Raw genomic sequence first — 17,085 nt, 5'->3', positions numbered from 1 at the left:
CTTTCGTCATTTCTCTCCCCAAATCACAAATGTGTTACCTACCCCACAAACTCTGAATCCACCCAAATTTCAAGATCCCACACATTATTTCTAGTAACATTCCAGAGTTACAGTAAGACAAATTTCACACATCCATTTTCATTTCCAGCTTCATGCCTTAGTTTGTATTGCTTCCTCAACCTCCCCCAAATCCTTCTCCATCTCCATCTCTTCAAATCAACCCACTTCTTCAAGACCCAAGTAAGTCCTCCCTCCAGGCAGCCTTTTCTAAGCAACGTCCTTCTGTTCTCGGAACTCCAGTTCCACTTGTAGCAACCACATAAACCAACTCAACTTGACTCTTGATTGTATCCTATTATTTAGTACTTTCTAATCATCCACTCGTAGCTTGCTGGTCCTGCTTCTACCAATCACAATGGAAGATCTTTTCAAAAGTAGGATCTTAGAATACATACTTGTAACTTCTGCAGTTACAAGAAGGTGACTCATATTAGGACTTCAAGACTTCATTCAACTTTCTAAGAAGTCATATTTTCGTCACTCATCCCATACACATTTACTGTGTACCTGATACATGCCAAGCTCTGTGGTTGCTGGCAAAATAGAGATGTGAATAAGGCAGGTACTATCAGTGAGGATTTCACCATCCAGACTGGAGACGCACATGGTTTGTAAACTCGTGGTGCGGCACAATTTGACCGTGTTGCTGTAACACAAGTACAAAACAACCATCATGGGAGCACTTCACTCTGGAAAGGATCTGAGAGACGATGCAAGAGAAGGGGGCATAGGAGCTGGTTCTGGAAGGCTAAAGAGGATTATCTCAGAACTGTAAGGATGGAGGACGCATTCTGGGCAAAGTCACATAAACTACAACAGGTACACAAGGTGACAGGCACTGCCGCAGGTAAAGAGCTCCCAGAGCCCAGAACGCAGGGTGAGGTGAACAGGGGGGAAAGAGAAGAAGAGGTGGAAAAAGTGAGGGAGGTTCTACTGTGATGTGCCCTGGTCTACGATTTCACCCACAGGCGTGATGGATGGGAACACTGGGAAGGGAAGCAACACGTGCAATTTTGCTTTAGGAGAGATTTTAAAATAACAAAACCAAAACAAAACCATCGAAGCCCTCGGGGGACATCAGGAGGATGGGTGGGACTGGAAGAGAGGTATGTTTGGAAGATAGAGTAATAGAAGAAAAAAAGAGTTCAGCAACAGAGATGAAGAGGAAGAGACAGGTTTTAGAAATATTTAAGTGCGAGGAACAAATAGAATTTTCTGATTGACTGGTTGCGCATTCTGATCTTCAAAAAGACTAGCCCGTTCCTACTTCAGGAAAAGTTTACTCCCTACTTAAAAAATTACCCATGTCCTTTCTTTCTTGTGTTACTGTGGATAAGGTCAATTTGGAGTAGACTATATCTATACTCTCACCAACTAGAAGAACCTCTACTTTATACCTTATAGATTAGGCATCACACACTATAACTGATTTACAAAAGCATGTCCTAAATTCAAAAGTTAGCACAGTACCCACTGACAAGGGTCCAAGCAGATTGTGCTTTTAGTTAAAACCTGCGTTCAGCCTAAGCAATCGTGTACCAAAGAGTATACCATTGTCTGAATTGTCCTAAGTCTCCGGGGGGTAGGGAATTTAAGGCCAGAATTGCTCTGGAGGTGCAGAAGTGCTAAGGTTTTTATACAATATACTCATATTCCTTTCTTTCAAATAAAAACATTGGAAAGAATGTAAAAGATATTGAAATACCAAGAGAGGTGACCTTTTGTAAGCCCACTCACGTTCTCCTGGGAAATAAAGAATAAAGTCATTCACCACCAAGTGTAATATTCCTCACTTCCACTCGCCTGATGAAAGGAGTCAACATAGGTAGTTTCAAATTAAAACACAGTTGGAGCGGCTAGGCTGAAAATGGATCTCCACAAAGAGGGAAAGGGACGTGACGGGATGCTGTTTATTAAAACTTGCATATGATTACAACTTACCAGGTCTTAATTTACTTCCTCCTCCCTCATTACTCTGGTCACCAGGGTGAGTCCTAAAACGCATATATTTCATGTAACATTTCAGGATCATAGGAAATAGGATTGTACGGCAAAATGAGCACTATTCCCACATACGGGAGGCACCTGACTCCAAAAAGTAGAAGAGGGCTCAGCTTTTGTGTAACAATTCATGTGTAAGTGCTCAGAAGTCTTGCACTTGCTCATTACAGAGCCACTGCGGAGCCGAATTCTGTAATGGCAGCACGGAAGTGGAGGGCTCTTACAGATGGAGGGAGGGGATGGAGGGAGGTCATATTACTCACCAGGGACACAGCTGGTTTGTGGCAGGCCCAGATTAGAACCTCCAGTGTCCATCCTCCACTCCCAGAAAACCCTCATGCCTCTTAAAATAACAGAACATAAGGAACTGGAACACACAGTCAAATGTGCCCCAGAATTAGTTTCTATAAACCAAAAACTAATAAACTAATCAAGGTGATGGGCTGGCCATTCTTCCCCAGCAGACAGAACTGCTTTCCAATTTCTTGCAATGTCAGTTTAGGGATTTTGTTTTCTCTTTCTTTTCAAAGCCTTTAAAATCACAGTATTCAAAACGCACACTTTACTCCTTAAAGATGTTATCAAAATGATAAGCATCAGACTAAAATGGGCCAGGACTTCGCTTTCTCATTCATAAACAAAGCTTTTAAGGATCATGTGCTGTAGAACCTGTATAATGAAAAAATTACTTTCCGTGCTTGATCAATAAGAATGTCCCCCAAAGCTTTGATGGTATTATATATGGAATATAAAGAGGTGCCCATCCCCAGGGCTGGGGGAAGGGGTAGTGAAGGAAATGAAAAGTTAGCAGCATCATTCTTGTGAAGAGATTACAGTTCACATAATTCTAACAGAGAAAGCTCTAACAACTTCATCAACCACAGGTTTGGGGCCTTGAAAATCATTTCACAGAGACAAATGAGCATGTTTTCATATATAAAGTACTAAGTGTTCGTTATACAGATTTGCTCCTCTGTGAGGAGTTTCACTTTTATCTCTAGTTCATGAATATCGTAACTTCTAGTTTTAGAAAACGCACAAGAATCATCCCACATCCATTTGGTCCAATTCCTTTTCTTTTTAAGATAATGCCATGCACTTTTTATTATTCATCTTGATTTGAACAAAAGACAAGATCTTCCCCTTTCTGCCCAGAAACCACCACTGGGAAATTAATATTCAAGATGAACAATGAAGTCATCTCATGGCCTGTGAACTTACTGGTTGCTAGGAAGCTCATGAATTCTTAGGATTTCTTCAGATTTGGTAGCATGAGTTGGGAGCTTAAACAGTCCCATAAGGCATAGTCTTCGAGACTTAAAGTTTCAGGATTCCCTAACTGTCCTTTTGCAAGACCTCTCTAGTTTATAGGTGCCCGCTCTAACCTCTTGAGCTTAAGTGTAGTTTTTCCTGAAGGTATTGGAAAGGCCAAGGCTAAATGTCAAGCCTATTGCTATAAATCACATTTCACACTGGTAATTACTTATTCGTGGAGAAAAGACTGTTTGAAATGGTGCTGTCTCATTAGAAAGCTATTATAGAAGCCTACAATTTTGCTTGAAGCACCTACTGCGCGACATGGGACGCTAGACCAAAAGGAAAATTATTAATATCTATTTCTTGAAATTCCCAAGGCTCTCCCATGTCCTGAAGCTTAAAACTAAGTGATTGTTTCCCACAATTTTCAGGAATATTTGTTGAGGGAGGGGGTCTAAAAATAGTCTCTTAACTGAAGTTATTTTAAGTCATTTAATACATTTCTGAAAGGCTTATCTTGTCCTTAGAACCCAAGTAACTTCCCCACAACAAAAACCTTTTTACTAAAAATCAAGTATGAGGATACCAGTAGTAATTAAACCAAATGGCTGGACAAACAGAAAGTAGAAATATGAAAGGCCTCATGTGTTTCTAAGAGGTTTCATTTTCTACTCAGTATTTTATGTGACAATGGTTCCGTTTCTATCCAAAGTCACTAACTTGATAAAAGTGGATCTCCTTTACATTTCCTAAAAGGACAAGAATGTCTTATAAATCATTTCCAAGTGTTTCAATATATCATCTATTTCTATCAACACCCACATTTTGAAAGGAGCCATATTTGTGAAGGAAATACATGAAGATACACATCCTTCCCAACCCAGCCCCCAAAAGAGTTGCACATGAGAAAGACTCCACCTACTCTCCCAGTGTTCATTGTAGGTGTTTGTCTTCATGTTTACTATTTCCTCCCATAGCAGCAACACCTGCTTCTTATTCCATGTATCAACTAATATTTAAAATAAAGAATAAACGATAAGCCTCCCTCCCTGGGCAAGAACCATATTATATCCAACCGTACAACCCCATGAGAATCCAGCAAGGCACTGTGCTCTTCGGGGGCACTCCAGAAAAATGCTGAATGAATGATGGAACTTTTCTTCCATCTTTTGGTCTTCAGATGTCTCAGCAGTAACCTAACATTGAATCTGAACAGAAAACTGCCAACCTGAAACAAGTTATCCTTCATTATCACCATAGGACCATCTTACCATTTGCGGATCAAGAAATGAAATAAGGGAATCAAATACAATTAAAAGCTTCTTCCTCAAGCCCTCAAAAATGCCTCACAGCACCTGCAATAGCAGACAAGTTCTTTTGCAAAGAATGAAAATGTGATAACGAGGTAATGCCAAGATAGATTTAAAAAAAAAAAAAAAAAAAAAAAAAAAAACTGGCTCCCTGGAAATGTGCCTGAATCATGAAACAGTGTTGCAGGTTTGTTGAAGAAATGATGGCCACCAGCCCTCCTAGAGCTTCACACTTGGTGTCAGGACAGGTTCCTTAGGAGGCATAAGGGGAACTGTGAAGTGTGGAAGGAAGACGTTCAAACCCTAAGTACATGAAACCCAGGATTATCTGAACACTCAGGGCAGACATGGGTTTATGTACATACGTGTTTTGAGGTTAGGTTTGGATTTAGGTGTGTTTCAAAATTTACTGCCACAAGTCTGAAGAATATAGCAACCACAGCAGCGACTGAAATGACTGGAGTAGAAACTGTAGTTGTCACTTTCTTTACGAATTTGGCTTTTCACGAAAGGGAAAATCAAGGGAGCTTTATTGCCAAAATAGTACAACATCCTTATGTCGCCTGATTTTGCAATAAAAAAGATGGTTCTTTTATTTAGGCTTTACGTTCGTGGAAATGCGGTCGCAAGGCATTTTTGAAGCATGAGATGCTGACCCCAGTTAAAAAGGACTTGCTGTTTTAGGAGAAAGAGAGTAAAGCTAGACTCTAAGTACCAACCACAAGCTTAAAATGATCTTCCCAGTTAAGACAGGGCTCAGAGTGATTTGGTACAGTATGTGGTTTGAAAGAAAATCTCGGTTCTTCCATTACAGTGTGCTTAGAAGAAAATCAAAATTTTTCTCTGAATGAAAAATAAATAAAAACCGATGTCTTACACATCATTACATACAAGTGGTTAACGAGAAGTAAGGAGAAGGCAACGGAAGCTTTCCAGGCTTTTCCTCCTTCAGCATTTCCCTCAAGAATTTCATCCCTGGGTTCCCAAATCAAACCAAAGCCATTCCGTTGTATTTCCAAAAAAAGAACTGGCTCCTTCAGGAAGGCTTTTCACAGCACTGCATTTTAAGCGGAAATCTTTTCTGAAGCCTCCCTTTTCCATTTACCGTTTTGTTTGTCCTTCCTGTCTGACATGCAAATACATGATACAGCCTCCATTCTTTCCATACAGCCTAATTCAAAGCAACATATGTTAAATCCACACAGAATCATGTGAGCATTCAATCCGCATCCACACCACTACCCCCACAGAACGCATTCAGTGAGCTCCAACACAGTTCTCTGCGTGCAAATCAGACGAGCCTGGGATGTCTGCAGGACTCTCCCCTGACTCAGCCCATCCAGAGCTGCGCATGGAACCTGTTCCTTTTGGAGAACAGGGGGCTGCTGGAAATACCCACTCAGATAACCGGCCACAACGCAGGAGCCAGCAAGCCTGGCACTGCAGGCAACCCTGGGCGCAGGATCCTCCACAAAGCTCGAGGAGGCTGCAGCGCGGGGGCTTGCAGTCATTTATCTCCCTGCAGCCAAAACGCCCGGCTCGTCCCCCCTCCCTCGTTTTACCTAACTAATAGCTCTCCAACCCCATATTGAGAGGGCCTGCTGTGGAGCTTGCGGAGGTACAAAATGGTGGATGGGAGCTAATTTTTTCCTGCTTTCCCCATAACTTATCGCATCCATCACTGCCCGTCCTCTCCTCCAAGCACCCGGGCCGCGGGATACTGAGCACATCCCGCGGCTCCGGGGCGGGGGCAGAAACGCGGTCACCAACCAACCTGATGTCATGTAGCCCCGCGAAGCCTGGGGCGCGAAGGCCGCGGGGAAGCGCTTGTGCAGGCGGTAGTCCTTCTCGCTGCGGGACCTCATGCGGTCCGAGGCCCGGTCCGAGAAATCCGAGCTAGGCCAGGCTCGCCGCAAGGTTGTGCTCCGGGTCTTCTTCATGGTGGGGAGGGCGACCTGCCGCCCCGATCCTCGGGGCCTCAGCGCCGGGGCGCAGCGCGCTCCTTCATCCGTCTACGGCGGGCACGACCCGGGCGGACTCTGCGCACATTTTCCCAGCCCCTCCTCGTCGGCGTCTACACCGCCAGCGGCGGGTCCGGCCCTCCCCACGCCCCCCCACACCCCCACGGCGAAGGCTCCGATTTTACACACGTCCCACAATGCATTACACTTCATTTGCAATCCGCCCGGCTTATAGCTTCCAGATTCCTGGGGGGAAAGGCACGTTAGGAGGCTCCCCGGCCCGGAGGAGGCGGGGAGGGGGCGGGCGGGGTGGGGGCGCCGAGACTTGCAGCGTGAAGGCAATGGGAGCGCAGACAATGGCCCGATTCAGCGCAGGAGTGCTTGGCCAACTGGGAGCCACGGCACAAAAGACCCAAACAAATGAGGCAGCCGAGGCCTCCCGGGCTGACCCGGGATCGGGCGTGCGGGAGGCCGGAGGGGCGGCGGCAGACCCTCCGCGCCGGGCGGCTCAGCGCGAGGCGTGGGGATGACAGTGTCCGAGTCGTGTCCCCGCGGGCCTATCAGCCGCACGGCCCGCAGTCCCTGGCGCTGGCTGGCTCTGCCTCCGCTGCAGTCCCCGGGAGGCAGTCTTCATCACAGATGCTCGAGCCGGGGGCGCGTGTGCACAGGATCCGAGCAGGCTCTGCAGACAGCAGCTGCGGCGGGCGGGCTCCTGCGGAATCCAGGAAGAGCCCGCGTCGTCCCCGCGACTGCAGCGCCTCGTCAATCTTCCCCTTGCCGAGGTTCCGGGCGCTGTGCGTGCGTGCGCGCGGGTGGGTGGCTGGGTGGGTGCGCCGACACGCATGTGCCCCCTACACATGCATGCTCCTACTTACTGGCCGAGGCGGCGACGGAGCCATGGCTGCCAAGGACGCCGAGCCTGCGATCGACCCCCGCGCGGTGGCAGCGCTGCTCGGGCGCGAGCGCGCGGAACGGCTATTGAAGGGCAGGAAGCAGGACAGCCGCCCAGTCTCATGCTAATCACCAGGCTGCCTTAAGTTAGAGCGTGGTTCCCATCAGGCTTCTCATTTTCATGTAAAACACCCGGCGGCGGCGCAGGGACCTTGGCTGCTGCCCCAGGCTGGAACCAGCGCTTGGATATTTACATATTCTTAGGATGGTCCCTCCCCCTCGGAGAGAGACAGCGAGCCAGCCTTCGTGGGAACGGGGAGATCTGCGGTGCCCTGCCTGGCCCACCTGCGCCAACCCCAACGGAAGCTAAAGCCAGAGGGAGGGGGCGCCACGGCGAGCTCCCCCACAACCGCACACGCCGGGGCGCCAGGTCCACGCAGCCTGGAAGACGCAATGCAAGTGGCCTGCAGCGCTTCCTTTCTCCCTCTGGAGTCCCGGTGTAAGTCACCGCCAGCCGGCTACACTGCATTCAGGTCCACAGCTCTTTAGATGGCACGGCTCTGCACAGCTGTTTCTGGTCCACCAACCAATCGCTAAAGGACAACAATGCGCGCGGCGCGCGAGGGGAGGAGCGGCCAATGCGCCGCCCGGGCCGGGGCGATGGGCCCGGGACGCGGGCCCGGGACCCGGAGGTCACGCGGAGTTAAAGGCGCCCAGCCACGTTGCTGCTAACCCCGACCATGCTCTGCCACTGCCGTTCATTCAAAAACGGTTATCTCCTCGATTTGGGTTTCCAAAAATGCTTTGGTACAGTAAACAACGACAAAAATAAGCCTGATTTCCTTTTTCAGCGCTGCATTTTATTTGACTTGTTGGTGCATTTTTTCATCTGTGACAATGCAACGTTCAAAATCATATTTATGCTGTTGTTTCATATTCACAGGTGCCAAGACGCAGAGACAGGGATATTAAATCTTTATGGGGATATGCTTTTAACAGGCTCATATCGCAAAAACAAGCCAGTGGATTCTAGCTGCTTAGGATTCAGGAACTTCTAACGCAATCTGTGCTATTCCAAGGCTTGAATTCTTTGAGGGGGTTAGCAAGGATCTTGAAGAACCAGGCAGAGCAGGATGGCATTAAGCTACAGGCATTATAAAATCTAGAATTAGAGCTCCCCTCATTCAGATCTCAAGACCGCCTTCTATAACCTGTGGCCACTGTACTACCTCTTGGGATACCCAGGATAAATAAAGAAGTAATCAGTAAGTAGCCTACGGAATGTATATTTACATAATCAAAATGTATTACTAGGCCGAGCGAAGTGGCTCACGCCTGTAATCCCAGCACTTTGGGAGGCCAAGGCGGGTGGATCACGAGGTCAGGAGATCGAGACCATCCTGGCTAACACGGTGAAACCCCGTCTCTACTAAATATACAAAAAGTTAGCCGGGCGTAGTGGCGGGCACCTGTAGTCCCAGCTACTCGGGAGGCTGAGGCAGGAGAATGGCGTGAACCCGGGAGGCGGAGCTTGCAGTGAGCCGAGATCGCGCCACTGCACTCCAGCCTGGGCGACAGAGCAAGACTCTGTCCCCCCCCCCCCGAAAAAAAATAAATGGATTACTAACTGTCAACCAATTCACTAATGTTCTGTGTTTTTTTGTTTTTTTGTTTTTAATTAGGAAAGGATAGTCCCCCAAAAGGCGTTTTTAGTTCAATGTCTTCCTGTAAGAGAACTGCTAAGAACAGAAAGATTACAGATTTAGAAATTATAGAAAGCTAGCTGTATAAAGCAGGGATCCCCAATTCCCAGGCCATGGACTGCTTGGATATTTACCTACCCCACGGAAATTTACGGACCCCATGCAGCTTCTAGTCCGTGGCCCCTTAGGAACCAGGCAGCACAGCAGGAGGTGGGCGGTGAAGCTTCATCTGTATTTACAACAGTTCTCCATTGCTTGCTGGCATTACCTCCTGAGCTCAGCCTCCTGTCAGATCAGCGGCCACATTAGATTCTCATAGGAGCGCGAACCCTATTTTGAACCATGCTTGGAGGGATCTGGGTTGCATGCTCCTTATGAGAATCTAATGCCTGATGATCTGTCACTGTCTCCCGTCACCTCCAGATGGGACTGCCTAGTTGCAGAAAAACAAGCTCAGGGCTCCCACTGATTCCACATGATGGTGAGTTGTATACTTATTTCATTATATATTACAATCTAATAATAAAAGAAATAAAGTGCACAGTAAATGTAATGCACTCGAATCATCCCAAAACCTTCTACCCTCCAACCCTACCCCGACCCCGGTCCAAGGAACAACTGTCTTCCATGAAACTGGTGCCCAGTGTGAAAAAGGTTGGGGACCGCTGGTGTAAAGGATCATAAAGGTAATAATAAATTGTAGTAATGAATGTAGGATAACTGACATTTAGATATCTCAATTCAACAATTACTCAGTACCTCCCAAGAGCCAAAAGCGGTTATATGAATGATTATAATAGCTATGACTTAAGGCTAATGGTGACTGCTGTGGCAACTGTGATAGTCATTCATTCAGCAACCAATGACTGACTGTCTAGAATATGTGAGCTCTGGGATGGGTGCTAGGCAAACAGAGCACCACACATGACCCTGCAGCAAACCATCTAGTAGGGAAGAGAAACAGTAGGCAAATAAATGCAGAAATTGTGCTAAGTTCTATGAAGAACAATAACCTCTCTAAGAAATGACAGTTGAGCTGAGACCTACAGTATGAGGAGCCACTCAAGCAGAGTGGGGGAGACGGGGTTACAGAAAGGGGGAGCAGTCTGTGTAAAGGCCCTGGGGTAGAAGGGATCTTGACTTCTGTTGGAGGAAGTGGAAAAAGGCCACTGTGGCTGAAATTGGAGCATAGTAAGAGGGAGGTTTGTGATGAGGTCATGGAAGGATGCAGAGCCAGATCATGCCGGGACTTGCAGCCCATGGTAAAGGTTTTATATTCTATTCCAAGTACAGTGTGAGCCGCTGAAGGGTTTGGATAAAAGAAGCAATGATATTTTTAGAATTTCTATACAGAAGAATAGGGAATCTGTTTGAAGGGAGAGATTGGCTAAGAATTTTCTGGAAGTAAGTTTGAATTGCACTTGATTAAACTGAGAAAATATTAATTGTTCATATGAAAGAAGGGAGGTGGCCGGGCGCGGTGGCTCAAGCCTGTAATCCCAGCACTTTGGGAGGCCGAGACGGGCGGATCACAAGGTCAGGAGATCGAGACCATCCTGGCTAACACGGTGAAACCCTGTCTCTACTAAAAAATACAAAAAAAAATAGCCGGGCGAGGTGGCGGCGCCTGTAGTCCCAGCTACTCGGGAGGCTGAGGCAGGAGAATGGCGTAAACCCGGGAGGCGGAGCTTGCAGTGAGCTGAGATCCGGCCACTGCACTCCAGCCTGGGCGACAGAGCGAGACTCCGTCTCAAAAAAAAAAAAAAAAAAAAAAAAAGGAAAGAAGGGAGGTGAGTTGATGGACATTTGGGGAGAAGAGCTACAGCTCCACTCAGCCACCTCCAAATGCAGACCTTGCAGAGGGGTGACATGATCCAGTGTTTGTGGCCAACTAGCCTGATGTAGAAGAATTAGGGGATACATAGGCTGAGTTTGCTGAATCGGATCAGATGGCAAAGTAGGTATGGGTGGTGAAGTAATTTATCCATCCAAATTGGGGACAATGCTGAATAGTGCTATAAAGGGAAAGCTTAAATCTAGCAAACAGCGTATTGTGAAACCAGTCCAATCTGAAGAAAATGGAGGTCCCTGTTACTATAGCCACTATTAAAATCAGACTCAGTCTGTCCATCTGTGTTATGGAAAGAGTCACTCTGGTCAGTTTCAGATCTCTAAACCGACCTCAGACAATCATGGAGCTGAGACATGAGTTGTCCATCAAGCAAGCTCAGTTTTGTAACCCAGTATTCAATATTAGGAAAGTTAGAATTAAATGATAAAGCAAATTGATTTTATAGCATCAGTATTCTTTAATCAGGCTTTTAAAATGTGTATATTTGGTATTTTCATATCAGACAGATTAGAGACACTAATTAGACAGATTTGCTTTGTGACTCTAATTAAATGTATAATTGATTTTACACTTGTAATCTTAAATTGAAAGGTATACAAATTTTGACTTGAAATCCTTTTCATTTAAAACTTTAGTTTATTAGCTTTGCTATAGTTGAATGAAATGAGAGTTAGAAGAATGTAAACTCCACAAGGATGAGGGACATTTTCTGTCTTATTCATTGTTGCTCATTGTTCTGTTTTGTTCAGAACTATATCCCCAATGGCTAGCAATGGTTGGCACATATTTGATGACTACTGAAGACCCAGTAGAGTACTGGGGAAAATTTGGGTTGAAACCTTCCTAGTCAGATATATTAAGTACTTTTTAAAAATCAAGTATACCAAGTGTATGACATCAGAGACACAAGCCACAAAAGAAAAAAAAACAGAAAAATTGACTTAATGAAATTTTTTAAATGTATGCCTCAGAAGACAGTCAACAGAGAAAAGACAATCCACAGAATGGGAGAAAATATTTACAAATCATATATCTGATAAGGGACTGATATCCAGAGTATGTAGAGAACTCCTAAATCTCAACAACAACAACAACAACAAAAAACAACTAGATTCAAAAATGGACAAAGGACTTGAATAGAGATTTCTGTGAAGAACATATCCAAATGACCAGTAAGCACATGAAAAGATAGTATCAGTAATCATTAGAGAAACGCAAATCAAAACTACAATGAGATACCAACTCACACCCATTAGCATGGCTACTGTCAAAAAAAAAAAAAAAAAAAAACCCCAAAGACCAGAAAATAACAAATGTTGGCAATTATGTGGAGAAACTAGAACCCTTGTGCACTGCTGGTAGGCAAGCAAAATGGTACAGCCACTGTGGAAAACAGTATGGCAACTCCTCAAAAGCTTAAAAATAGAATTACTATATGATCCAGCAATTCCACTTCTAGATACACCTGCAAACTGAAAGCAGGGACTCAAAGAGATATCTGGACCCTCCCTATATTCATAGCAACATTATTCACAATAGTTAAAACATGGGTGCAACCCAAGTACCCAATGAGGGATGAGTGGATAAGCAAAATGCAATATATACATATAATGGAATCTATTCAGCATTCTAAAGAAAGGAAATCCTGTCCAATGCTACAACAGGATGAACCTTGAAAACAGAATGCTAATGAAAGAAGTCAGTCACAGAAAGAAAAATACTGCATAATTCCACTTATATGAAGTACTTAGAATAGTCCAAATCATAATGACACAAAGGAGAACGGTGGTTGCCAGGGGCTGGAGGAAAGGTGAAAAGAGGGGTCGTTGTTTGAGTTGTTGTTTAATTGGTAGAGAGTTTCCATTTTACAAAAGGAAAAGAATTATGGAGATAGATGGTGGTAATGGATGCATAACGTTATGTATATATTTAACTTAACCGGACTATACACTTAAAAATGATTAAGATGGTAAATTTTATGTTATATGTATTTTAACTCAATAAAAATAGTAATACATTTTAAAAATTAAATAAACCAAATTTATAGAGGCAATTTAAATGTTTAAGGGAATGTATTTAAAGATGTTTCTAAATAGGGCTAATTGTTAAGAAAAGAGGATTTAGTCTTCCATTCGAGTTGATCAAATGTTTTTCAGAGGCCCCAAGAGTTACGGTTTTTATTTTTTACTTAAAAATGCAAAATTTACAAGTAGAATAAATTGAATCTGAAACCATAAGGAAATTTTGATTTTTCAATTTGCATCTCTAGTAAAGGAAAACTTGAAGTTTGAATTTTTAAACTTGTATCTCCAGTATATGGAACATTCATTAAAAACCTAAGCATCTGAACACAATCTTTCCTGTGGGTTGGAATCAACTTGTTCCAAACTCCTGTTAATGTTGATATTCTGACCTCCTCCCATGGATCACAAATGTTCTTAATGGCATCTAGAATGGTGAATCCTTTCCAGAAAGTTTCCAATTTATTGTACCCAGATCCATCAGAGGAATCATGATCTATGGCAGCTACAGCCTCATGAAAAGTACTTATTTCTTAAATAATAAGATTGAAAATCAAAATTACTCCTTAATCCATGGGCTACTGCAAAATGAACATATTATCAGGCATGAAAACAGCATTAATCTCCCTTAACCTCTTCATCAGAGCTCTTCAGTGACCATTGTCACTGAAGTATATTGTCAATAAGCAGTAATACTTTAAAAGAAATCTTTTTTTCTGAGCAGCAGGTCTCAACAGTGGGCTTAAAATATTCAGTAAACCATGTTGTAACCAGACGTGCTGTCATCCAGGCTTTGTTGTTCCATTTATAGAGCACAAGCAGAGCAGATTTAGCATTGTTCTTAAAAGTCTTCAGTTTTTTGGTATAGTAAATGAGCATCAGCTTCAACTTAAAGTCACCAGCTCCATGACCCCGAGTAAGAGAGTTAGCCTGTCCTTTGAAGGTCGTATCATTGAAGGCAGAATTGACATCTCCTCTCGAAGTCTAAGATGGCCTCTCTTTCCAAAAGAAGACTGTCTGTCTACATTGAAAATACATCGTTTAGTGTAGTCACTTTTGCCAATGATCTGTGCTAGATCTTTTAGATAACTTACTGCAACTTCTCCATCAGCACTTCCTGCTTCACCTTGCACTTCTATGTTATGGAGACAGCTCTTTTCCTTAAACCTCATGAGCCAACCTCTGCTAGCTTCAAACTTTCCTTCTGCAGTTTCCTCATTTCTCTCAGCCTTCAGAAAATTGAAGCTAGTTAGGGTCTTGCTCTGCATTAGACTTTGGCTAATCTAGGGAATGTTGTAGCTGGCTTGGTCTTCTGTCCAGACCACTCAAATCTTCTCCATACCAGCAATAAGTCTGTTTTGCTTTCTTATCATTTGTGTGTTCATTGGAGTAGCACTTCTAATTTCCTACAACTTTTCTTGGCATTCATAACTTGGCTGACTTTGGCGCAAGAGACCTAGCTTTTGGCCTGTCTCAGCTTTGGACATGTCTTCCTCACGAAGCCTAATCATTTCTAGCTTTTGGTTTAAAGTAAGAGACATGCAACTCTTCTTTCACTTGAACATGTAGAGGCCATTGCAGGGTTATTAACTGGCCTAGTTTCAATACTGTTGTGTCTCAGGAAATAGGGGAGCCAGAGCAGAGGGAGAGAGAGAGGGGAATGGCCAGTCATTGGAACAGTCAGATCGCACACAACGTTCATGGATCAACTTTGCCATCTTATATGGGCACACTTTGTGGAGCCCCAAAAGAATTACAATAATACCATCAAAGATCAATGATTACAGATGACCATAACACATATAACACAAATGAACAAGTTTGAAATATTGAGAGAACTGCCACAATGTGACACAGAGACGTAATGTGAGTAAATGCTGTTCCAAAAATGGTGCCCATAGACTTACTCACCACCGTGTTGACATAAAACTTCAGTTTGTAAAAAATGCAACATCTGCGAAGTGGAATGAAGCAAAGAGCAATGAAACAAGGTGTGCCCATAAACACATTTTTCTTCTTGCTAATTTAGCTAATGATCTCACCACTGCCAAATCCACTCAGGACACTGGTCCTTATTTGGTTTCATGCTTGCCACTGTTGCACACTCTGTCCCCTTAAAACTCTTCCCTCCCTGTCATTTTCATTGTCACTCTCTACAGGCTCTCCTCCTTATCCATGGCACCTCTGCCCATTCAGTACTGGGTGTTCTCTGGATTCCACCCAATCGCCCTTCTTGGCATTCAGAATTTCATCAGCTGAGTTCCTTCCAAAACATTCACTGCTTTATTTCAGCACTTACAAGTGAATGATTTCCAGATACCTCTCACCAACCCAGGCCTCTCTCCTGGATCTCCAAATTCTTACTTCCCACTGTTAACTGAATCTCCTTTCTGAATGCTCCATGGACAATCAAACTCAAGCTGCTCATTACACAAAATGTATCAGCTTTATGCCCAGTCTCCCAGCCTCGGGGTCTTAGCATACATTTCCAGTCATGGCAAATGGGAGTCCCACTGTCCAGTCTCCCAGGGCAAGAACCTGGGAGTCATTCCCAACCACCTCCTCTCACTGTTCTCCCCACTTCAGCCCACACACATCGCTACACACAGTCCACGGCCATACTGTGTTTCTACGGCCTTCCCGTCTCCTGAAGGCCCCAGTCAAGGCACTGGGGAAGGAGAGGGATGGCAGAAACAGAAAATCAGTGTCACCTGCCAAAGATACATTTAAAAATCCAATGAAATACATGTGACATTAAAAAATCCAATGAAATAAGACTATGCTACAAATTTAAATATTAAAAATTAAGATATATGACAAAATATATGAAATCCTATGCCTAACATATTTGTTAAAATGCTTACTTCAAAATAAGCTTTTCAATTAAAAAATGGAACATGATAATCAGCAATTTGTTTCAACATTAAATAGTTTAAGGCAAAAATCAGACTGCATAATAAGATTATATGTTTCACTTTTTATGTTAACTAGCATGGAGAAGCCCCAATGTGAATGCAGTTGGAAATCATGAAAAATATTTAAGGATCTTTTCTGATAAGGTTGGACACTGACAATGAGCCAGCTGACCTCGGTTCAATAAACCATATTACTTGAAACGAACCTCAGGATCTGTTTTTATTCTGCATATGCTGTGTATTTAGTAATACATCTAAATGTATTACTGCCATCTTCTTTGGGAAAACACCTATGAGGCTCTTTTATCAAGCTTTCAAACCTAAGCCTCTCCTCAAAACGGCTAAAATATTTTCAGCAAAATCAAAAAGAGTTCAGAATAAAGTTGCTCATTTAACTAAAAGAAACTAGCTCACCATGACCTCAGTGTCCAGCTCCTTAGCCCCGATTTGCAGTTCCCTTTTTAAAGCTATCTCATACTGAAACACTGTCTTTGCAAATTAGCATGCACAACAGCTACATCTGCTCATCTAAAGAACCTAAGGTTATACCCACAAGACTTCAAGTAAGCAAAGCTAGCACCAAAATACGATCATCTACAAAGCCGGAAGCACCCAGGCATGCCCTCAGGGAGAACAGGCTTCCTCTAGAAAGATCTACTGTTTCTCTGAAACCCAGATAAACAAATAACGGCCTTTCTCATATGAAAACCAAGAAGCTTTGGAATCAAACAAGAGTTGATTTGAGTCACCAAACCTCTACCTGTTGAGGAAACGAGTAGGAATTTAGTTGCCTGATTGACATGACTGACAACGTTAACAGTTCATGAAGTGAGTCTTTAGATTTTCCCTGTGCATCTCAGGCTTGCCCCAGGGAAACCGCAGTGGGTAACACTTGCTTCCACTGCCAAGCTTCGACGGGCAGGGCAAGTCCTCTCCTGGCCCACCCAAGACTCACCACAATGTCTTCGTGAACTTCATGCAGCTCATATTTGACTAACCCCCAAATCACAATATCGGTTGGTTCCTTGGATTATAGTGACTAGTACTAACATCGCTGTATTCAAAAAAGGTCAGCAAAAGTGTAACTCTGGACATTTATACAGTAAAATGCATA

At 43.9% G+C, this 17,085-nt stretch overlaps 1 protein-coding gene across 3 annotated transcripts in view; it reads right to left on the bottom strand.

Annotated features, from left to right (window-relative positions):
• STOX2 (storkhead box 2) overlaps positions 1–17,085 on the bottom strand; it is a 229,281-nt gene that overhangs the window by 109,647 nt on the left and 102,549 nt on the right. For 2 of the 3 annotated variants that reach the window (XM_037994089.2, XM_008000375.3), the window contains exon 1: positions 6,403–6,890. The exons of the other annotated variant lie outside the window; for it this stretch is intronic. In XM_037994089.2, coding sequence (XP_037850017.2) covers positions 6,403–6,568 — 166 coding nt within the window. In that variant the 5' untranslated portion in view covers positions 6,569–6,890. Of the gene's footprint in view, positions 1–6,402; positions 6,891–17,085 lie in introns of those variants that run through there. 3 annotated transcript variants of the gene reach the window in all.

The sequence above is a fragment of the Chlorocebus sabaeus genome, chromosome 7 (assembly GCF_047675955.1).
Source record: "Chlorocebus sabaeus isolate Y175 chromosome 7, mChlSab1.0.hap1, whole genome shotgun sequence".
NCBI classification, from domain to species: Eukaryota; Metazoa; Chordata; class Mammalia; order Primates; family Cercopithecidae; genus Chlorocebus; species Chlorocebus sabaeus.
Note: the sequence above shows the minus strand (reverse complement) of the source record. Positions and strands in the feature narration are given on the sequence as shown.